This window comes from Muscardinus avellanarius (genome assembly GCF_963383645.1).
Source record: "Muscardinus avellanarius genome assembly, chromosome: 5".
NCBI lineage: Eukaryota > Metazoa > Chordata > Mammalia > Rodentia > Gliridae > Muscardinus > Muscardinus avellanarius.
Window position 1 is genome coordinate 141,765,745 of NC_137790.1, and position 24,232 is coordinate 141,789,976.

General features: G+C 50.6%; 1 protein-coding gene across 1 annotated transcript; it reads left to right on the forward strand.

Moving 5' to 3' along the window:
- Nucleotides 1–12,275: 12,275 nt before the first annotated feature.
- Nucleotides 12,276–23,084, forward strand: CIMIP7 (ciliary microtubule inner protein 7; the record flags this gene model as incomplete). The annotated part of the gene is made up of 4 exons (XM_080696657.1): nucleotides 12,276–12,302; nucleotides 13,688–13,801; nucleotides 22,064–22,120; nucleotides 22,671–23,084. The coding sequence occupies 4 exons, from the start codon at nucleotides 12,276–12,278 to the stop codon at nucleotides 23,082–23,084; spliced, it is 612 nt and encodes a 203-aa protein (XP_080552783.1).
- Nucleotides 23,085–24,232: the final 1,148 nt, after the last annotated feature.

A 24,232-nucleotide genomic window follows, 5' to 3' on the forward strand; every position in this document is an offset into this window, starting at 1 on the left:
AGCCAGCCTCAGCTACTGAGTGAGGCTCTCAGCAACTTAGTGAGACCCTTTTTCCAAATAAAATGTAAAATAGGTCTGGGAGTATAGCCTGGAGGTAGAAAGCCCCTGGGTTCCACTCCCAGTACCACCAAAAATAAATAATAATAATAATGATAATAATAATAAAAAGGGCAGAGACAGGAGGATTGCATTTCGCAGACAGCCTCAGCCACTTAGTGAGGCCCTTTGCAACTCAGTGAGAACCTGTTTCAAAATAAAGAATAAAAAATAGGGCTGGCGGTGTAGCGTGGAGGTAGAATGCCCCTGGGTTCCATACCTGGTACTGCAAAAAATAAATAGATAAAATATTTTAAAAAAGGAGCCGGGCATGTTGACACACATTTGGAATTCCAGTGTAGGTAGGTAGATAATTAGGAAGGGAGGGAGGAAGGGAGGGAGGGAGGGAGGGAGGGAGGAAAAAAGGAAGGAAGGAGTTAAGAAAGAACATCCAGATTTTAGCTCTTGCACTTCAAGGTTAAATAAGACTCAGGCATGATGGGACTCCTAAGGGTTCTTTTTTTTTTTTTTGGTGGTACTGGGGGTGGAACCCAGAGGCTTTTCTACCTCCGGGCTATACTCCCAGACCAATTTTATATTTGGAAACAGGGTCTCACTAAGTAGCTGAGGCTGGCTTTGAACCTGTGTGATCCTCCTGTCTCAACCTCCCAAGCGCAAGGCTTACAAGTGTGCGCCACCACGCCCGGCTAAGGGTTCTGAAATTCTGGTAAGTCACCCCACCCCATGACTGGGGGGATTGTGAATACCCTAGAGACTAAAAGCCACCAGTCCACAATCTGTTAAAAAAAAAAAAAGAGGGTCATTGAGCCTGGAATGGTGGCGCACGCTTGTAATCCCAGTACTTGGGAGGCTGAGACAGGAAGATTGCAGGTTCACAACCAGCCTTAGCTATTTAGTGAGGCTCTTCACAGTGAGGCTGAGGCAGAATATCCCCAGGTTCAACTCCCAGTACAGCAAAAATGAATAAATAAATAATAATAAAATAGAGCTGGAAGTGTAGCCTGAAGGTAGAATGTCCATAGGTACAGTCCCCAGTGCCACACACACACACAAAAGTTGACACTGGGCATGGAAATGCACATTTGTAATCCCAATACTTGGGAGGCTGAGACAGGAAGATGGCAAGTTCAAGGGCAGCCTCAGGAAGTAGTGGGACTCTCATTAACCTAGCAAGACCCTATTTCAAAAGAAAAATAGAGCTAGGAGTAGACCTCAGAGGTAGAACACCCTGTGTGCAAGGCCTAGTGTCCATCTCTAGCCCCCCCCAAAAAGGAGAAAATAACCTCCTGTGATGGCCCGTGCTTGTAATCCCTAAGACAGGAGGATGACAAGTTGGCAGCTAGCCTCACCAACTTAGGGCCTCCACAGGTTACCACAAGTTAGCAAGACCTGTTACAAAACAAAGGCCAGGCATGGTGGTTCACGCTTTTAGTACCAGTACTTGAAAGGCTGAGACAGGATGATCACAGGTTCAAGGACAATTTCAGCTACTTAGTAAGGCCCTCTACAACTTAACAAGACAGTTTCAAAATAAAGAATTTTAACACCGGGCGTGGTGGCGCACGCTTGTAACCCCAGCACTTGGGAGGCTGAGACAGGAGGATCGCACAGGTTCGAAGCCAGCCTCAGCTACTTAGTGAGGCTCTCAGCAACTTAGTGAGACCCTGTTTGCAAATAAAGTGTAAAATAGGTCTGGGAGTATAGCCCGGAGGTAGAAAGCCTCAGGGTTCCACCCAGAGTACCACAAAAAATAAGAAAGAAAGAAGAAAGGAAGGAAGGAAGGAAGGAAAAAGAATGAATTTTAAAAATAGGGCTAGGGGTGCAGCTTGCAGATAGATGGTCCTGGGTTCAATCCCTAGCACAGAAAACTATAAAGAATAGAAAAATAGGACTGGGTTGTAGCTTGGAGGTAGAACGACCCTGGATTCAATCCCCAATATGGCTAAAAATGAAAAAGAACAGGGTTGGCAGGCAACTCAGAGGTAGAATGCCCGAATTCAAACCCAAGTACCATACCCCCCACAAATACCCGATGAAGGCATCCATAAAGAAAATATGTAAATAAAGTATGGCTTTTCTGATGCTAGGGATTGAACCCAGGGCCTGACAAATAACTACAAGTGAGCTGCATTCTCAGACCTAAATTAGCCTGGGCTTGGTGGCATGTACCCATAGTTCCAGCTATTTGGAGGCTGAGGCAGGAGGCACTTTGAGCCCAGGACTTTGAGGCCAGCCAGAATGACAGAGGGTGCCGTTCAGAGGTGGACGACTAAAATATCTTAGTTATTACTTAAAATTAATTTATTTTCTTCATCTACTGTATGTATTTATTTTGCGGAGCTGGAGATGGAACACCCAGGGGCATTCTACCTCAGAGCTACACCCAGCCCTTATTATTTAGTGTGAAACAGGGCCTCACTCAGTGGCTGAGGCTGTCCGCGAACCTGCGATCCTGTCTCAGCCTCCCCAGCACCGGGACTTTCCGGGGATCTGACGGCAGCGCGCTCAGGGGAGACCCCGCCAGGAGGGGGAAGCCAAAGCCAGGCGCCGCCCCTCCCGCCCCAGCCCCAGCCCCAGCCCCACCTCGGGCGCAGGGGCGGCCGTCCGTGCCACCTCGGCTGTGCGGACGAGGCTTCGGGCGAGGACACGTGCCTGGGCCCGCCTTGGCGCGGGCGCATGCGCAGCCCCGCCCCGGCCCCTCCGGCCAATGGGGGTTCAGCACCGCTCCCATGGCCCCGCCCCCGCCGCGCGCCTTTCGCGGTTTTAAAGGTCCTAACAGTCCTAACGGTTGCAACCCACGTCCGGAGGGGGGGGAGGAACACACGCTCTGGAGGATCGCGGTTCGAGGACAGCCTCAGCTACCTAGTGAGGCCCTCTGCAACTCAGCGAGACCCGGTTTCAAAATGAAGAATAAAAAATAGGGCAGGGGGTATAGCTCGGAGGCCAAATGCCCCTGGGTTCCATCCCCAGACCCACAAAAAAATAAAAAATAAAATAAACCAAGTGTGGTGTACACTTGTAATCCCAATACTTGGGAGGCGGAGACAGGAGGATTGCAAGTTTGTGACCAGCCTTAGCTAGTGAGGCCCTCTGGAACTTAGTGAGATCCTGTTTCAAAAATAAAGAATAAAATATATTTTATTATATATATACATATATATGTGTGTGTATATGGGTATATATATATGGCTGGAAGTGTAGCTTGAAGGTAGAATGCCCCTGGGTTCCATCCCCAAGGCCATACATACACAAATAATAGTAACAACAGTAAGCCGGGCATGGTGGCGCACGCTTGTAATCCCAGCACTTGGGAGGCTGAGACAGGAGGATCGCACAGGTTCGAAGCCAGCCTCAGCTACTTAGTGAGGCTCTCAACAACCTAGTGGGACCCTGTTTCCAAATAAAATATAAAATAGGTCTGGGAGTATAGCCCAGAGGTAGAAACGCCCCTGGGTTCTATCCCCAGTGCCACCAAAAACTAAAAAGGACAGGGGTAAGCCAAGTGTTTGGAATGTTTGGAATTGCAGCACTTGGGAGGCTGAGACAGGAGGATCAAAGGTTCGAAGCCATCCTCGGCAACTTAGGAAGACCCTGTTTCCAAAAAAGAAATAAAATCGGGCTGGTGGTATAACTGAAAGGACAAAGTTTGACCACACCAGAGACTGCCTGTAGCCAAGAGATTTATTGGAGGGGCCGGCATGAAAGGAAGGAAGAGGGAGAGAGCAGAGGAGGCGGAAGAAGAAGAAGGCGAGAGCACGGTGGGGTCAGGGTTATAAACAGCTCGGGCTCCGTGTTGGGGGCTGATAGGCTGAAGAAATGCCCTTGGAACTAATTGGCTGGTGTCCCAGGGAGGGGTCGAGCGGCCAGGTGACTGGCCCGGGGTCAGCGGGGAATGTCCTCTCACTGATTGGTCAGGGGGCATCAGGGGAGGGCAAGTCCCCCTGGTAACAACTGACCAGAGCCGGCTGGAGCAGGGATGGTGGCTCATCTCGTCAGACCAGGGCCTCTCTGGAAACGGACTCTAAACTCACGGGGGTTCTGGAATAGAAACTCAACTCATCTAACAATAACTTGGAGGTAGACTGCCTCTGGGTTCAATCCCACTACCAAAAAATAAATAAATGAATGAATAGGGCTGGGGTGTAACTCACAGAATACCCTTGCATTCAATCCCCAGTACCAATAAATAAAAAGGGCTGGGTGTGTAGTTCAGAGGTAAAATGTCCCTAGGTTCAATCTCCGGTACCAAAAACACAAAAAACAATAAGCCGGGCGCAGTGGCGCACGTTTGTAGTACCAGCATTCGGGAGGCTGAGACAGGAGGATTGTGGTTTGAGGACAGCCTCAACTACTTAGGCCCTTTGCAACTCAGTGAGAGACTCTGTTTCAAAATAAAGACTAAAAAATAGGGCTGGGGATGTAGTTCAAAGGTAGAATGCCTCTGGGTTCCATCCCCATACCACAAAAAATCAAAAAACAATAGCCAAGCATGATGACACAGGCTTGTAATTCGGCCTCCCAGGACTTGGGAGGCTGAGACAAGAGGATCACAGGTTCATGGCAGCCAGTTTCAGCAACTTAGTGAGACTCTGTTTCCAAATAAATAAATAGGTTTGAGGGTGTCGCCCAAAGGTAGCAGTATCCCCAGTATTCACACACACACACACACACACACACACACACACACACACTCCACAAATAACGTATTACACAGCTGTGTGATTTCTAAAATCAGCGATTTTTACATCAACTAAAAGCGAGTGAACTAGAGATTGTTTTAGTTTATTTCCTGGTCACAGGGACACCCGTAGTGAGGGGCTCTGAAAGCCAGGAAGATTTCCTTGGAATGAGGGAAGGCTGCGGGGCAAGTGCTGCTGATACACCCAGGGAGATGAGTGAGAAGCCACTGTTGGTGACCTTGCAGGGCAGCGTCAGCGGCCGAGTGGGGACAACAGCAGACTCCAACAAGCGGGTGAGCCATTCTGGCAGAGCCTTGCTATGGAAAACAAGTGCGGGAGCCTGGGGCACGCAGAGTGAACGCCAGCCGAGAGAACGCACACTGTGCCACCTGTACAAGGCTGCAGAAGATGCGCGGTCACACTGTGATTCCACCTGTACAAGGCTGCAGGTCTGCGGTGGGAGGCCCCGCGGCGGGCGGCCGCTCGGCGTGGCTGGGTCAGCGGCACCTGCACGCCGAGCACAGCAAAGCTGGCGGCTGAGCAGAGGGCAGGGAAGGAGCCGGAGGCAGCGCGGGCTGCAGTGCCGGCGTCTTGAGTGGGGACGCCCCGAGGGTTACTATAACAAAATGGAAAGTTTTTTTTTTTTTTTTTTGAGGTTCTGGGGGTGGAACCCAGAGGCATTGGACCTCTGAGCTACACCCCCTGCCCTATTTTTTATTCTGTTGCTTTTTAATTGGGTGGGGGGGCTGGGGGTGGAACCCAAGGTTTTTTCTACTCCAGGCTATACTCCCAGACCTACTTTATATTTTATTTGGAAACAGGGTCTCACTAAGTTGCTGAGGCTGGCTTTGAACCTGCATGATCCTCCTGTCTCAGTCTCCCAAGTGCTAGGATTACAAGCCTGCACTACCATACACAGTTTATTCTTTATTTTGAAACAGTGTCTCACTAAGTTGCAGAGGGCCTCGCTTAAGTAGCTGTGGCTGTTCACACACTGCAATCCTCCTGTCTCAGCCTCCCAAATGCTGAGAGTACAAGTGCAGGCCACCACCACGTCCAGCTAGATTGTAACTTTTTTTTCCTTTTTTTTTTTGGTGGTTGTGGGGTTTCTGGAAGCCTTTCTACCTCCAGGCGACACTCCCAAAACTATTTTTACATTTTTTTTAAATTTGGAAACAGGGTCTCCTAAGCCAGCGCACGCGGCTGGCTTCGAACCTGCGCGATCCTCCTGTCTCCGCCTCCCAAGCGCGGGGATGACAAGCGTGCCCACCGCGCCCGGCTAGATTGTAGCTGTTATTATATGCCATGTATTGCATGTTAGTTATGCCTAAATAAAGCCTTACAGATATAAATTGCTGGGGGTATAGTTCAGTGGAAGAGCACTTGCCTAGCATATGGTAGCCCCAGGATTGAGCCCAACTCTAAACAATAAAACCATTCCAGAGCTGGAGCTTTATCGTGCTTTCCCTAACACAATCTACTTTGCTCCCTCCCCAAGTGACTTTTATCTTGAATCTGTTGCTTATTCTCATGCATCCTTTATGGGGTGTGTGTGTGTGTGTGTGTGTGTGTGTGTGTGGTGTGTGTGGTGTGTGTGTGTGGTGTGTGTGTGTGGTGTGTATGTGGTGTGTGGTGTGTGTGTGTGTGTGTGTGTGGTGTGTGTGTGTGGTGTGTGTGTGTGTGGTGTGTGTGTGTGTGGTGTGTGTGGTGTGTGTGTGGTGTGTGTGTGTGTGGTGTGTGTGTGGTGTGTGTGGTGTGTGTGGTGTGTGTGTGTGGTGTGTGTGTGTATGTGGTGTGTGTGTGGTGTGTGTGTGTGTGATGTGTGTGTGGTGTGTGTGTGGTGTGTGTGTGTGGTGTGTGTGGTGTGTGTGGTGTGTGTGTGTGGTGTGTGTGTGGTGTGTGTGGTGTGTGGTGTGTGTGTGGTGTGTGTGTGGTGTGTGTGTGGTGTGTGTGTGGTGTGTGTGGTGTGTGGTGTGTGTGTGGTGTGTGTGTGGTGTGTGTGGTGTGTGTGTGTGTTATGTGTGTGTGTGTGTGTGTGTGTGGTGGGTGTGGTGGGTGTGGGTGTGGGTGTGTACGTATGCATGCACACGTGAAACTGGGATTGAACCCAAGGGACAATCTACCTCTCAGCTGCACTGCCAACCCTTTTATTTTTATTTTTTATTTTTAGGTTTTTGGTAATGGGGATTGAACACTGGGGCATTTAATCTTAGAGCTACAACTCTAGCCCTGTTTTATTTTTTATTTTATTTTATTTTTTTATTTTTTGGTGGTACTGAGGGTGGAACCCAGGGGCTTTCTACCTCCGGGCTATACTCCCAGACCTATTTTATATTTTATTTGGAAACAGGGTCTCACTAAGTTGCTGAGAGCCTAAGTAGCTGAGGCTGGCTTCGAACCTGCGCGATCCTCCTGTCTCAGCCTCCCAGGCGCTAGGATTACAAGCATGTGCCACCATGCCCGGCTTTATTTTTGATTTTGAAACAAGATTTTGCTAAGTGGCTGAGGATATCAATTGCTGAGACTGGCCTCAAACCTGAAATTCTCCTGTCTTAGCCTCCCAACTACTGGAATTACAAGAGTGAGACACCACACCTAGCTTATACTTTTAACCCAAAAATAATAATACATGGCACTGTTTTAATGCCTGTATAATTTTATAAATGATATATTTTGTTATCTATCAACAACTTGACCTCTTTTTGTACTGAGGATCGAACCCAGGAGTGTTTTACCTCTGAGTTACACTCTAGCCCTATTTTCTAAGTATTTTTCTTGTGAAACAGGGTCTCACTGAGTTACTGAGGGCCTTGCTATATTGCTGAGGCTGGTTTTGAACCTGTGATCCTCCTGTCTCAGTCTCCTAAGTACTCGGTTTATAGCATTCACCGCTATGCTCTGCAGTAACTTGACTTTTTGCTCCAACACATTTAGGGTTGATTTCTGTGGACTCGAACATCTGTAGCCATGCACAGTAACTCTAGACTCCCACGGAGTGACTAGAGCGCGGTTCCTCGTCCCATTGTCAGGTTGCTTGGTTTTTCTCCATACAGTTTGAGCATTCCCTAGTCCAAACACTCTGCCTGCCTCCCCCTTGTGTGGACTGGGCTTGAATCCAGAGACATTTTACCTACAGACTACACCTCCAACCCTTTTTATTTATTTATTTATTTATTTTACAGTCCTGGGGATGGAACCCAGGGACATTCTACCTCCGAGCTACACCCCCAGCCCTATTTTTTTTAGTCTTTTTATTATTTATTTATTTATTTATTTATTTATTTATTTATTTTACAAGTCTGGGGATGGAACTCAGGGGCATTCAACCATGAGCTACACCCCTGCCCTATGTTTTATTCTTTATTTTGAAACAGAGTCTCACTAAGTTGCTAAGGGCCTCACTAAGTAGCTGAGGCTGTCCACAAACCATGATCCTCCTGTCTCAGCCTCCTGAATGCTGGGATTACAAGCGTGCGCCACCATGCCCGGCTTATTTTTTATTCTTTATTTTGAGATCGGGTCTCACTAAGTTGCAGAAGGCTCATAAGTATCTGAGGCTGGCCGTGAACCGTGATCCTCCAGGCTCAGCCTCCTGAATGCTGGGATCCCTGAGTTGTGAAGGGCCTCACTGTGTAGCTGAGGCTATCCTCGTACCACGATCCTCCTGTCTCACAGCCTTCCAAGTGTTGGGATTAAAAGTGTGCACCACACGCCCAGCTCACCTCCAACCCTTTTTATTTATTTTGTGGTACTGGGGATTAAACCCAGGGCACTCTACCTCTGAGCTACATCCCCGGCTCTATTTTGAAACAGGGTTTCACTAGATTGATGTTGAGTCTTACTACCTGGTGAGGCTGTCCTTAAGCCTGCAATCCTCCTGTCTCAGCTTCCCAAGTACTGAGATTACAGGCGTGTGCCACCATGCCTGGATTAGTGTGTGTGTGTGTGTGTGTGTGTGTGTGTGTGTGTGTTACTGGGGTTAGAACCCAGGGCCTTTTCTACCTCTGGGCTACACTCCCAGAACTATTGTATATTTTATTGGGAAACAGGATCTCACTAAGTTGCTGAGATCCTCACTCAGTAGCTGAGGCTGGCTAAGAACCTGTGCGATCCTCCTGTCTCAGCCTCCCAAGTGCAGGGATTACAAGCGTGTGCCACCACACCAGGCTTTTATATTTTGTTTTGAAACAGGGTCTCACTAGGCTGCTGAGGCTGGTCTTGAACCTCTGATCCTCTTGTCTCAGCCTCTCAAGTGCGGGAATTACAGATGTGTGCCATGGCAGGACCTCAGAATGTTGAGTGCCAGCATAATGCCACAAGTAGAAAAAATTAATGTAACTCATATGTCATGGGTCACAGTCAAAATAATTGAGCACCAAAACATAGAGAGCCAGGCAGAGTGACACAGGCCCATAGTAGTCTAGCTACTTGGAGGCTGAGCTGGGAGGATCACAAGTTCAAGGCAAGCCTGAGCAACTTAGAAAACCTTGTCTAAAAAAGAGGAGTGGGGCGGGGTGGAGGCTGTGGATGTAGCTCAGTGGTGTCCATGAGTTCAATCCCTAGTACTTGCAAAAGAAAAAGAGAGGGCTGGGGTGTTCTTCAGTAATTCCCAGTAACACACACACACACACACACACACACACACACACACACACACACATCAGTAGTAGTGTGCATGCCCATAATCCCTGCTGAAGCAGAAAGACTCAGGGATTAAGACTAGCCTGGATAACATAGTGAGACCCTATCTCAAATAAATAACATAAAATTACTTTCAGACTATGTGCATATGAAACATGAATTTCATGTTTAGACTTGAGTAGACGTCCAAAGATACATTCTACATACAAATGTCCCAAAATACGAAATCTGCAACATCTCTGATCCTAAACTCTTCAAGTAGGAGATATACTCCATGTATATAGACACTGCAATGGTCCTATTGTTCTGGAAATTAAGCCCAGGCATTCTACCACAAGTTATAACCCCGGCCCTTTCCTTTCCTTTCCTTTCCTTTTCTTTTTTTTTAGTACTGGTTGGAACCCAGGGGCATTCTACCTCTGAGCTACAACTCCAGCCCTATTTTTTTATTCTTTATTTTTTAATTTTATTTATTTATGTTTGGTGGTACTGGGGTTCCTGGAAGCCCTTTTACCTCCAGGCTATACTCCCAGACCTATTTTTACATTTTTATTTGGAAACAGGGTCTCCTAAGCCAGTGCGCGCAGCTGGCTTCGAACCTGCACGATTCTCCTGTCTCTGCCTCCCAAGCACGGGGATTATAAGCGTGCGCCACCACGTCTGGGTTTATTCTTTATTTTGAAGCATGGTCTCACTGAGTTGTAAAGGAACTCACTAAGTAGCTGAGGCTGTCCATGAACTGTGATCCTCCTGTCTCAGCCTCCTGAATGCTGGGATCACAAGTGTGTGCCCCCATGCCCGGCTGCAATGATCCTTTTTCTTTTCTTTCTTTTTTTTTTTTTTGGTTGTACTGGGGTTCCTTGAAGCCCTTCTACCTCCGGCCTACACCCCCAGACCTTTTTTTTTTTTTTTTTTTTTTTTTGCAGGTCTGGGGATGGATCCCAGGGGCATTCAACCTCCGAGCTACAGCACCTGCCCTATATTTTATTCTTTATTTTGAAATAGGGTCTCACTGAGCTGCAGAGGGCCTAAGTAGCTGAGGCTGTCCACGAACCATGATCCTCCGGTCTCAGCCTCCCAAATGCTGGGATTCCAAGCATGCGCCACCACGTGCGGCTGCCCAGACCTATTTTTATATTTTTATTTGGAAACAGGGTCTCTTAAGCCAGAGAGACTGACTTCAAACCTGCTCGATTCTCCTGACTCCGCCTCCCAAGCACGGGGATTACAAGTGTGAGCCACCACACCCCGCGGCAATGATCCTTTTTATATTTAGTTATTTATTTATTTATTTATTTATTTATTTATTTATTTATTGGTACTAGGAGTAGAACTCAGGGGCTTTCTACCTCCTGGCTATCCTCCCAGACCTATTTAATATTTTTATTTGGAAACAGGGTCTTAATAAGTTGCCGAGAGCCTCACTAAGTAGTTGAGGCTGGCTTCGAACCTGCGTGATCTTCCTGTCTCAGCCTCCCAAGCGCAGGGATTACAAGTGTGCACCACCACAACCTGCAGTGATCCTTTTTATACCTGTGAGTGCGTTGAGAGGGGCTCTTTAGGACAGTTGCACTAGGGTGGACATTCTGGAGACTAAGACTGGTGCTTGTGACACCAACAAGGTCTGAGGGTTTTCTAGTGAACTTTCATTGGCAATTTTTAGAGGTTTGTTTTGTCAGCTTCTCTGAGCTAATAAAAGTTCATGAGGCAGGTGAGGTGGCACACACCTGTAATCCCAGTACTTAGAAGGCTGAGATAGGAGGACTGGAGGTTGAAGACAGCCTCAGCAATTTAGCAAGACTCTCAGCAACTTAGCGATATCCTGTTTCAAAACAAAAAAATAAAAAATAGTTAGAGGGCCTCACTAAGTAGCTGAGGCTGATCACAAGCCTGTGATCCTCCTGTCTCAGCTTCCCCAGTACTGGGATTATAAGGTGCGCCACCACGTCTGACTGGCAGATCCTTTTTCTGTCGTCGTTTTCTCATCCTCCTTGTCATCCCTTCCTCCTCTTCCTCCTCCTCCTCCTCCTCCTCCTTCTTTTTTTTTTTTTTTTTTTTTTTGGTACTGGAGATTGAACCTAGGGGTATTTTACCTCTGAACTACACTCCCAGCCCTATTTTTCCATTTGAAACAGGGTCTTGCTAACTTGTTGAGGCTGGTCTCAAATTTGCAATCCTCTTGCCTCAGCCTTCCAAGTACTGGGATTACAAGCGTGTGCCACCACTCCTGGCTGGGAGAGCTTGCTTTATTTATTTATTTATTTATTTTGCCCCTGGGGATTGAACCCAGGGGCATTCTACCTTTGAGCTACATCCCAGCTCCATTTTTTATTCTTCATTTTGAAACAGGTCTCACCAGGTTGCAGAGGCCTCACTATGTAGATGAGGCTGGCCATAAACCCACGATCTTCTTGTCTGCGTCTCCCAAGTCCTGGGATTACAAGTGTGCAGGGGCACGCCCAGCTTGGCAGAGGCCTATTCTGATGCAGCAGTTTGATCTAGAGTCATCGCCTCTTTAATATTCCTTCTCAATCCGTGGAATGCTTCCTAAACTCATTGTCCCAGCAGCATAGTTGCACAGTAAATGTGGAATTTGCCTCTAAAACCTCCTTTAATATTTTATTGGCTCTGAGTCCGTCAGACCTCACCGTAGAGCCCATCTGTTTACATGAGGGCTCTCCCATGCTGATAAGGCCGGGACACATTCCTGTCATAGGGAAGGAACGGAGCCCCAAGAATAAAGGGGCAACGGCCAGATGCTGCCTCAGCCAGCAACAGCATTGTGTAGTCACCAGCTCTGCTCGTCGCTAAGCAACAGGAGGCATCTGAGAGCCGCTTTCCTCCAATGTAACCTCAGACAAGAGGAAAGTTTACCTTCTCTGCTCCCTTCCTGGAAAGATGCAAAGTGCTTTAGTAGGCTCCTGGGTAAGAGTTCACTTAGAGCCAGTCCTGGCCCCCTGGCCCTGGGGTGCTGCATGCACTCTGAGCTGGTTCCATCCAGCAGTGTCTAGGCTAGCGGAAACCCCGACTGCCCTCTTCCCCTTCCTTTCTGAGGCCCCCGGAGGCTGCCTCGTCTTCACGCCGTGTGTCCCCTTCCACGCGTGCTGGGTTGCTAGCCAGGCGTCTGAGCCTCCTAGCCCTCCACCTACCCCCACTTATTCCCAGTTCATTGATGTTTCCCCTCCCCGACCACTCGCTAGCCTGGGGACATCTGAGGGAAGTGGCTGTGCACTGCCAGGGCCAGGCCATCTCGGAATAGAGAGTGTGAGGCCCTCAACCAACGGCAGAGGGCAGGCAGACTAGTAAGGCCACCCAAGTCTCGTGTGGCGTGAGAGGGTAGGCCTTCCGGTGCTGTGGAGGAGCCTCCTGTGGCGACTGAGACCACTCAGGAAAGGTGCCTCTGCTCGGGGCTGAGTGTGCAAGACAGACAGACAGAGCGTGGGCCATGGTCCTTCCCAGACATAACTCTCTAGGATACTCAGAGACTTCAGCACGGTACAGCCCACCTCAGACCCCTGACTGCTGACCACTTCCGTCTTCTGTCTTCTGCCAGTGCCTCGCTCAGAAACTCCCTCCAGAATGTATTCTCTGTTGGCTAAATACCCCCCTTGGAGCCAGGCGTGGTGGCGCACGCTTGGAATCCTAGCACTTGGGAGGCTGAGACAGGAGGATTGCGGTTTGCAGACAGCCTCAGCTACTTAGCGAGGCCCTTTGCAACTCAGTGAGACCCTGTTTCAAAATAAGGAATAAAAAATAGGGTTGGAAAGCCGGTTGTGGTGGCACATACTTGTAATCCCAGCGCTTGAGAGGCTGAGACAGGAGGATCACACAGGTTCGAAGCCAGCCTCAGCTACTGAGTGAGGCTCTCAGCAACTTAGTGAGACCCTGTTTCCAAATAAAGTATAAAATAGGTCTGGGAGTGTAGCCCGGAGGTAGAAAGCCCCTGGGTTCTACTCCCAGTACCACACACACACACAAAAAAAAAAAAAAAAAAATAGGGCTGGAGTGTAGCTTAGAGGTAGAAAGTCCCTGAGTCCCATCCCCAGCACCGCAAAAGAAAACAAAATGCTCCCTTTGGAAAACTCACTTCTTCCTTGGGTGCGCTGAGTCCAGAGGGTCCCCTCTTGCCTTTCAAGTAATGGGATGACAGGTGTGAGCCACCGTGCCTGCTGTGTTCCTCCTCTTCAGATTATTTCTATTCTGCCAGCCACTCCAGTGAGGAGCTCCTGGCCTGGCTTCTCTGGACCCTCGGGTCCGGGAGCTGGGGTCAGGTGTGAATGGGCTTTACCCTCATGCATGCGTTGTTACAGCACAACAGTGGCTTCTACGGGCACTACAGGGGCCAATTCAAGAGTGAAAGCGCTGGAGAGTACCGCCTGGCGGCCAGGCCCCAGCCTCCAGCAGTGTTCCTGCAGCGCTGTCAGGTACGAGGCATCCTAGGCCATGGGGCAGGGGTGTGGGCCAGTTCCTGCCTCTCCCAGGCCCCAGGAGCATTCCCTGGCCCGTCCAGAGTCAGCCCATACAGCAGCAAACCTATCCCTCGAACAGACAGGCGGCGCGGGCCCTCTTCGCTGAGATGTCAGACCTTTTCCTCGCCGAGACGGTGTAGGAGAGCAGGTGCCACGCTGCACAGTCTGCTGCTGTTGCTACCGTTGTTGTTTTGGGTCTGGGGATGGAACCCGGGGGCATTCTACCTCTGAGCCACACCCCAGCCCTGTTTTTATTCTTTATTTTGAAACAGCATCTTGCTGAGTTGCAGAGGGCCTCACTAAGTAGTAGCTGAGGCTGTCTGCAAACCTCGATCCTCCTGTCTCAGGCTCCCGAATGCTGGGATTACAAGCACACCACCACACTCGGCTGGAAAGTCTTACTCACTGTCCTTTCCAGATGGAGGAAGGATCTGAGCCCAGGCAGGGTGGGTAGCTTCAGAAGGGAAGGAAGCCTTGAGTTTTGCTGAGTCTCAAGTCCAGATTCTTCGATGTCCAGAAAACCTGTGGTCAGCCCACAGCCGTCCCCCAGCCCAGGGCTTTGGGGATGAGAAGAAAGCCTCCCCTGATCAGGTGGGAAGAAGTGCAGGCGATGGCTGGGGACCAGCACACATATCTGGCTAGGGAGGATGGGGAAGGAGTGAGGGCAGAGGTGGCCTAGAGTAGCTGGAACAGGCATTCAGTGAACAGAGGGACACAGGCCTTGAGCTTTCCACCAGGTAGAGGCTTGGAGTCAAAGGGAAGGCATTGTGCATAGCCTCCTCAAACCAGGAGAACGTGGGAGGCGCGTGTACTAGGGCCTCAGGAAAGGGTCTCGCAGGCTGGTGGTAACCACCCGCGGGCCCAAAGTGGCAGGGAAAGGCCAGCTCCTAGAACCCAGGAGAGAGCCACCTGGAGAGGAGCCGCCACACTCGCAGAGAGACATAGCCAAGTGAAGCTCACAGGGAGGGAGGAGGAAAAGAAGCATCTCCTTTGTCTGTCTCCTCCCTGGGCTCCCCAGTGGCCAGAGTACAGAGAGCCTGGTGGGGCATCAACTCCAGTCTGCCTCCTGAGCCGAGCGAGGAGGTACGCACCTGCAACCCCAGTACTTGGGAGGCTGGGACGGAACATCACAGGTTCAAGGCCAGCCTTAGCAACTTAGAGAGCTCCTGTTTCAAAATAAAAAAGTTTAAAAAAGGGCTGGGATATAGCTTGAAGGTAGAATGCCCCTGGGTTCAATCCCCAGTACCAAATAAAAATAAAGTCTATCTCCTGAGGAAGAGTAGAGTGGAGGAAAGTCTAGAAGGGGTGCCTGGAACCTGCGCCACCCTCTGCGGTTTCTTGCTTCCCAGACACTCGCCAGCTCGACTGGATCTGTCACTCGGGTTCTTCAGAAGTTGCTTCCCCAGGCTGGCGCAGGGTCCTGGAGGCGGCTGTGCTGGGCAGCCTGCATCTCCTTAGCATTTCCAGTTGAGAGCTGGCCTGGCACTGCCTACCAAGCCAGGCCCAGGTGCTACTCCAGACATATGGAAGACGGGGGGGGGGGGGGTGTCCCCTGGGAGGAGGAGAAGGCCTCACAGAGGCCTGTAGTCTGCGCCCTCTGGGTGTTGAGAGGGGAGCCTTCCTGTCAGACTGAGGCAGGGCACAATGTGGACGCCGCAGATAAAGGACCGGCCCTCATCCGCGAGTCTCTGGGCTCTTGGCCGACTTTAGGAACAAAGAGAACCAGAGTCACGTTTCCCAAGAGTCAGGGGGTGAAGGCGAGAACAGATCTATTTGGTTTCAAAGAAGTAAAAAGAAAAACAATCTTCTTGCATCTGAGTGTCATAGAGAAAACTAAAGGAGACCAGAAGCTGCACGTTAGGGTTCAACAGGAGCAGCAATCAAGTGGGGTGTGGTGGCACGCCTGTAACCCTGCGATCCCACTACTGGGAGGCTGAGACTGGAGGGTCACAAGTTAGAGGACAGCCTCACAAAAACCCAAAGGGCGGGGCTGTAGCTCGGAGGTTGACTACCCCTAGGCTCAATTCCCAGTACCACCATCACACCACCAACAAAAAGCTAGCCGGCTGAAACCTGGTCCCTCTCAGCCAATGAAAAAGTAAAATGTGCCCCTTCCCTGAGCCGACCTAGTCATTAAAACCTTTAAATCTAAGCTGGGTTGGCGGCGCACGCCTGTGATCCCAGTATTTGGGGGGCTGAGACAAGAGGATCCTGCTGGTTTGAAGCCAGCCTCAGCTATTTAGTGAGGCTCTCAGCAACTTAGTGAGACCCTGTTTCCAAATAAAGTATAAAATAGGTTTGAGAATGTATCTGGAAGTAGAAGGCCCTGGGTTCCATCCTCAGTACCACACACACACACACACACACACACACACACACCCCTTAGAAGGAGCCACGAGACGCATTTGTACCACCTGAACCGAAACACACAGAACGTGCTACGTGGAGTTCCTGAGAAGGCTCGTGAACTCTGAAGTCCCGTTGGCTCAGCAGTCAGAACATACACTCTGCACATCTGTTCCCGGCGTGGGTTCAAAGCGTAGGAGGGTGTTGTGGTCTCCGGCTCCATGTTCTAACCCCACCTGCTCAGAGGCGGCGGCTCCACCACCTGGAGAGAAAGGGAGCCGGAGACGGTTTAGGAGCAAAGACGCGGGGGTAGTCCTCCTCGGGAACACGCCTAGAGCAGCGTGGAGGGCTCTCCCTGCGGTCTCCGCCACAGAAGGCGTCCCCTGGGGCTCTCCCTACGGTCTCAGAAGGCGTCCCCTGCGGCCGTGCGCAGTTCTGTAGCTGAGGAGAGAGCAGCACAGTCAGTTGGAAAGGGACTTGCCCAGGCGCCCTGACTTGCTGCTTTGGGTTTTGGGTTTGTCTTTTTGGAGGGAGTAGAGTACTGGGAGTGGAAGCCAGGAGCATTCTACTGCTGAGCTCCACCCTCAGCCCTATTTGATTTTTATTTTGAAACAGGGTTTCACTAGGTTGATGAGAGTCTCACTAGTTGCATCAATAACTCATTTCTTTTCATTACTGAGGAGTATTGTATGGCGCGGATGTACTGGTTTGTTTAACCATTCACCTGTTAGATATTTGAGCTGGTTCCAGTTTGGGGTTCTTATAAATAAAGCTGCTATGAACATTTGTGCTCAGATTTTTGGGTGAATATAAATTTTCATATCTCTGGGATAAATGCCCAGAAGTACAATTGCTGGGTCATATGGTGGTTGCATGTTTAGTTTTGTAAGAAACTGTCAAGCTGTTTTCCAGAGTAACTGTACCATTTTACATCCCCACCAGCAACGCATGAATGATCCCGTGTCTCTCCAGGCTCACTAACATTTGGTCTGCTCTCTATTTTTTTTATCTTAACCATTCTGAGAGACCTGTAGTGATATTTCATTGTGGGTTATCATTATTATTTTTGGCTTTTGGTGGTAATGGAGATGGAACCCAGGGGCATTCTACCTCCAAGGTATACCTCTAGCCCTCTTTTATTTTTATTTTGAAACAGGGTCTTGCTAGGTTGATGAGTCTCACTACTTGTTGAGGCTGTCTTTGAACCTGCGATCCTGGCTCAGTCTCTCAAGTACCCCAAGCACGCACCATCACACGCAGCGTATTATCTTTTATACTGTGGATTGAACCCAGGGGCATTCTACCTCTGACTACACCACAAAGCCTTTTTAAAATTTTTATTTTGAACTAGGATATCACTAAGTTGCTGAGGCTGGTCTGGAACCCGTCATTCTCCTGTCTCAGCCACTCAAGTCCAGGGATCACAGGCATGCAGCACGCGCCTGGCTTCATTATGGTTACTACTTACACCTCCCTAGTGTTTAACAATATTGAACATCCACTCATCCATTCATGTGTTACTTGCCGTCTGCATGTCCTCCTCGGCTAAATACCTTCATATCCTTTGCCCATTTTCTTTTCTTTCTTTCTTTCTTTCTTTCTTTTTTGGCGGTACTAGGGATGGAACCCAGGGGCATTCTCCCTCCAAGCTACACCCTAGCCCTATTTTTCATTCTTTATTTGGAAACAGGGTCTCACTGAGTTGCAGAGGGCCTCGCTAAGTAGCTGAGGCTGGCCGCGAACCAGCGCTCCTCCGGTCTCAGCCTCCCGAGTGCTGGGATGACGAGCGTGCCCACCGCGCCTGCTCGTTTGTCCATTTTCTAATGAGATTACGTTCCTGTTGAGATGTTGTTTAAGTTTTTATTTGGCCTATATATACAAGTTCTAATGTTCTAGGTACTGGTCCTTCTTTGTATATGTGCTTTGTAAATGCTTTGCCCCAGTCTGTCGCTCAACCCGTCGTCGTGTGTGTGTGTGTGTGTGTGTGTGTGTGTGTGTGTGTGTGTGTGTGTTACTGGGAATTCAGAGGTATTTTACCTCTGAGCTACACCTCTAGCTGTTTTTATTTTTGTTTTTGAAACAGTCTCCTAGTCATTTGTGGTGGTGCACACTTGTAATCTTGGGAGGCAGAGACAGAAGGATTTTAAGTTTGAGCCCAGCCTTGGCAATTTAGCAAGGTTTTCAGCAACCTAGTGAGACCCAATTTCCAAATAAGAAATAAAATCAGTCTTGGGGTATAGCTTGGAGGTAGAATGTCTCGGGTTCAATCCCCAATACCCTCCCCCCCATCTCCCTCTCCCAAAAAAAGAAACAGGGTCTCACTAAGTTGCTGGTGTTTTTTTTTTTTGTTTTTTTTTTTTTTTTTTTAGTACTGGGGATGGAACCCAGGGACATTCTGCCTCCAAGCTACACCCCAGCCCTATATTTTATTCTTTATTTTGAAGCACCATCTCACTAAGTTGTGGAGGGCCTCACTCAGTAGCTGAGGCTGGCTTCAAACCTGTGCGATCCTCCTGTCTCAGCCTCCCAAGTCCTGGGAGTACACACGTGCTTCACACGCCCGGCTCCAACCTGACCTCACCCTCTGGTCTCTTCAGCTCCATAGCTGCAGAGGTCAAGTACCTGGGGGAAGGGGGGCACTCTGGGGCAAACATCAGGCACAGCCGGGCGTGGTGGGCACGCTTGTAATCCTTGCGCTTGGGAGGCTGAGACAGGAGGATCACACAGGTTTGAAGCCAGCCTCAGCTACTTAGTGAGGCTCTCAGCAACTTAGTGAGACCCTGTTTCCAAATAAAGTATAAAATAGGGCTGGGAATGTAGCCTGGAGGTAGAAAGCCCCTGGGTTCCACCTTTAGTACTACAAAAGAGAAAAATCAGGCACAAAAACAAGAAGATGGTCTTGGGAGAGATCCCTGCCAAGATCTAGAGGCCTGGCGTGGGGGGGGGGTTCTTTTTCTACCTAGGGGGTAGGACAGGGTTCAACAACAAATGAGCACAAACAAATGCCCTGAGCCAGAAGCTTCTGTCCCTGTTCATTGATTTGAGAGCAAAAATTTAGTGAGCATAATGCTAGGCCTTGTTCTCAGTGCTAGCAAGAGACCCCGGCCGAACCCGAGGAGCTGGTGCTCCAGTGGGAGACATCAAACAACATGCACCTTGACACACAAAGACAGGGCACTAAGGCTGGCATGGTGGCCTACCTTGTCATCCCGGCAGAGGGAGGCAGGGCCCGGGGACCGCGGCTCGCGGCCGGCCTCAGCTACTCAGCGAGGCCCTCTGCCACTCAGTGAGACCCTGTCCTCAATACAGCAAAAAATAAATAAATAAATAAATAAATAGACTAAAAATTATGGCTGGGGGTGTAGCTCAGAGGTAGAGTGCCCCTGGGTCCCAACCCCAGTACAGCAGGGGAAAAAAAGAGTATTAGGAGGTAGGAAATGCAGCTGGGGACTCGGGGCACAGTGCTCAAGGACTTTCCTCAAGAAGGAAGCCAGAGAGAATTAGCGGCAGCTAAAGGGACGTGGAGTGCACGTCGGGGGAGCGGGGAGGCTGGAGGTTGGGCCAACAGGGAGGAGCAGCATGACGTGGCCACGAGCACCATGATGACTGTGGCTGCTGCAAGCATGAGGAACTGTTAGGAATTGTTGGCAAACAAGATGTGATCTGATTTATGTACTAAAAGAATTCTGGCAGCTAAAAGGATGGTAGACTAGAGTGGCAAGCTTGAAAGCAGGAGCACCAGAAGGGAGCTCTCTCAGTAATTCAGGCAAGAGAGGACAGCGGTTTGGACAAGGAAAAGCCGTGGACTGCTGAGGGAGTGGGCTGATCCTGGAAACAGATACATTTCTTTATCTCCAGGAGGGCTGTGTGTGTGTGTGTGTGTGTGTGTGTGTGAGAGAGAGAGAGAGAGAGAGAGAGAGAGAGAGAGAGAAAGAGAGATGGGGATTGAATTCCAGAGCATTCTATCTCTGAGGAACATCCCCATCCTGCTTTTATTTTTATTTTGAAACAAGGTCTTGCTAAATTGCTAAGGCGTGGCTTCCAACTTGCGATTCTTCTGTCTCAGCCTCCTAAGTATCAGGATTCCAGGTGTATACCACCACACCTGGCTCCTTGGTCTATTTTTGTTTGTGTGGTACTGGGGATTGAATCCAGGGACATTCTACCTCTGAGCTACACCCTCAGCCTTTTTTTTTTTTCTTTCATTATTTTGAAACAGGGTCTCACTAAATTGAGTAGGACCTAGGTAGCTGAGGCTAGCCTCAAACTTATGATCCTCCTTCCTGTCTCCGCCTCTCAAGTACTGGGATTACAAGTGTGCACCCCCAGGCCTGGCGTCTCGGTCGACTGTAAAGGAAGTACTAAGCCAGACCTAGTAGTACCTGCCTGAAATTCTAGTACTTAGGACTGAGACAGAGGATCAAATTTTTGAGGCCAGTGGGACCTGGTGGTGCATGCTTGTAATCCCAGTACTTGAGAGGCGGAGACAGGAGGATTTGCAGGTTTGTGACCAGCCTCAGCTACTTAGTGAGGCCCTCCACAACTTAGTGAGACCCTGTTTCAAAAACAAGGAATTAAAAAATTGGACTGGGGGTGTAGCCTGGGTTCAATCCTTAGTACTTAAAAAAAAAATTTTTGAGGCCAGCCTTAGCAATTTAGTGAGACCCTGTTTCAAAATTGTAAAAAAAAAAAAAAAAAAAATAGGGCTTGGTGGTACATACCTGTAATCTCAGTAATTGGGAGGCTGAGATAGGAGAATCACAGGTTCGAGGCCAGGCTTAGTAACTTAGCAAGGCCCTCAGCAACTTAGACCCCATACTGAAATAAGTAAATAAATAAATACATATTAAAAGGGTTGGGGTAAACCAGGTGTGGTGGCACATACTTATAATCCCAGGACTTGGGAGGGTGACATAGGAAGATCATGGTTTGAGGCCAGCCTCAGCTACTTAGTGAGGCCCTTTGCAACTCAGTGAGACTGTTTCAAAACAAAGAATAAAAAGTAGGGCTGAGCGCCGGGCTTGGTGGCGCACACTTGTAATTCCCCGCGCTTGGGAGGCGGAGGCAGGAGGATCGCGCTGGTTCGGAGCCAGCCGCGCTGACTTAAAAGACCCTGTTGCCAAATAAAAAATATAAAATAGGTCTGGGAGTGTAGCCCGGAGATAGAAGGGCTTCCAGGAGCCCCAGTACCACCAAAAAGAAAAAAAAGTAGGACTGGGGGTGTAGCTCAGAGGGGGCATTTTACTTCTACCAGTACTCAACCCTAGGACTGTCCCCCAAAAAAGGGTTAGGGTCTAGCCTAGAAGAGCGCCTGTGGGTTCAATCCCCAATACCATAAATAAGTAACAGTCGAGGAGCAGCACTAGTGTGTCTGGCTCACTGGGTGTGGGTGGGGAGAAAAGCCTCAAGGGTCTCGGGTTGGGCAGGTCCAGCCCGCTGCCTAGGTGGGGAGAGCTGCCGGCAGAGTGGGCTTGGGGGGCAAGGCAGCTGGTCACGCATTTGGAGGTGTCCTGTCATGTCCTGACTTGGAGCGAGCGGCCGGCCACTGCACCTGGGTTCAGCAGGCAACTTGAGCTAGATACAGGAACTTTTAGGGTCTGCAGCCTGGGTCGGGTGTCAGGGGCAGGAAAAGACGGAGGCCCGGTCCCTGGCCACCACAGCAGTGTGTCCTGGTAGGCACCGGCACGCCCTCAGCCGGGCTCCAGGAGCCTGCGCTTGGGCAGGGGCGGGTGCGGCTTTGTCTCTGGCGTGGGCGGCGGCAGCTTGGCCTTCAGGGGCGGTGGCTCCGCAGCTTCCCTGTGTGGGCACTGGGGCCACCTCTGGAAACAGGTGGCACCTTTCCCCGTTGTCTTCTTTCCACTGTTTCTCCAGGAGCCGGCACGACAACACTTCTTCTCCAAGCATGATAACCGCACCTCCTTCGACAAAGTGAGCGCTGGGAGAGGCGGAGGAGGGCGGAGCGGGTGGGAGGTAGAGGGAGAAGGCCTGGAGGGAGGGGGACAAGCGCAAGCCCCTGCCACCTCTCTCCTCCAGGGACCAGACCATTCTCCCAGCAGAGGCACCTCTGCTTGGGTTTCCTCCACCAGCTTGCCAAGAGTGTTGCAAATGTTCTGGGGCCACTGACGTTTTTGGGTTTTCTTTGGCAATACTGGAGATTGAACCCAGGCTTATTCTACTTCTGAGTGACACCCCTAGCTCTTTGTTTTGTTTTAAAACATGGTCTTGCTAGTTTGCTAAAAGTGTCGCTGAGTCACTGAGACTGCCCTCCAACCTGCGATCCTCCTGTCTCAGCCTCCCAGCACTGGGATCACAGGTGTGCACCACCACGCCCGACTTCCCATGCTGGGTTGGGTGGCATCACTGAGGAGGCAGGCCAGTGAGCCCGCCAGGCCAGGCATCCCCATGCAGACTTGGCCTTAGGCGGGCCCACTGAGGTGCCTGGTGCCAGGACTGTGGGCCAAGGGCCCGTACCGTTGAGGAGGGCCCCTACTGCCTGTTGCAGGGAATTGGAAGACGGAAAGACCTGGAGCACCTCCGGCAGCGGCACACCTTCCTTCGCTGGGCGCCCTGTGAGCTGGAGCTGCGCCAGCAGCAACCCCTGGAATCTTCCTACCAGTCTGATTTCCGGTCAGGCCAAGGACTCGGTAGCCTCCCCCAGCGCCTCGTCCACTTTGTGCAGGTCCAGCCTTCCCATGCCAGCACCACCTATCAGCAAAACTTCTGCCATCCATCCCGGGGTGGCCACTGTGGCAGCAAGAAGGTAGGGCTCCAAGTACCAGCCACTGATACACTGCCCGACCTCCCGGGGATCCCAGGACCCAAACTGCTGCAGCACTACCTCCACCCCGGAGTCTCCGAGTGTCTGAACTGGTCCCGAGCATTAAACAGCTGACACAGTGGCCAGTCTCTACTAGCAACCCCAGAGGATCCAGGGACCCATGCGCTGCGTGCCTGGCTCCCAGGGCGTGGTACGCCTGCCCTCTGCGTCTGGACTGGGAGCCTGCCGCCTGGTGAGTAAGGCCAGGACCTGCAGAAGGCTCAGACTCCAGAACAGCCTCCACGGCCACAGCAGGCGGGTTCCAGGGACCCAAACATTTCTTCCCAATTGCAGCAAACCCAGCCGTGAAGCCTTGTACTCAGTGTAGCTACAGGAAGGCAGAGTGAGAGGTTCCACCTGTGGGCATCAAAGGCAGGGGCGGGGGGGAGAGACAAGGGCTGGCAACTTCCTCCAGGAGGTTGTGGCCCCCTGGGGCCGGTGGGTGGCCACACAGTCCTGCCCAGAAATGGCTACCCCACAGCCGAGACACAGGGAGACAGCCCCAGCCACAACCCCTGGACACCCAGCTCTTCCCCTCGAGGAGACGGCGAAGCTTGGCCCTGGAGGTTCTCCTAACCCAGTGCAGTTTCATTAGTCTTCTTCTTCTTTTTTTTTTTTTTCATGGTACTGGGAATGGAACCCAGGGGCATTCTACCTTGGAACTACACCCCCAGCCCTATTTTTTATTCTTTATTTGGAAACAGGGTCCCACTAAGTTGTGGAGGACCTCATTAAGTAGCTGAGGCTAGCTGCAAACCTGCGATCCTCCCAGGTGCTGGTTACAGGTGTGCGGCACCATGCCCAGCTTACTATTATTTCCTGAGCTCTTCTCTGGTCGCCCTCCTGGTGTTCCCACCCAAGACAGTAGAGGAGGACAGTCATCGATGTCACCTAAGGCAAAGCTGCAGCGTGGGTGGGGGTGCAAAACCAGATTGCCTTGAGAGTAGAGGCCAAGTCCAAGAGGCCCTCATGAGTGGACCCTCATCCCCAGGAGAGCTGTGGCCCCACGGCGAGCAGAGGCTGTGAGAACTTCATGGGAGTCCAGGCCAGGAGCCCCGCACCAGGTTTTAGCAGGACGTTTACTTCCACACCCAAACTGCCTGGGTCCTCACAACAGCCCTGTGAGGTAGGTCGGGCAGGGGGAGAGCAGCGATCCCCATTACAGAGGAGGACGCCGAGGCACAGGGGGTGACGTGACGTGCCCCGAGGCCACACGGCCAGCA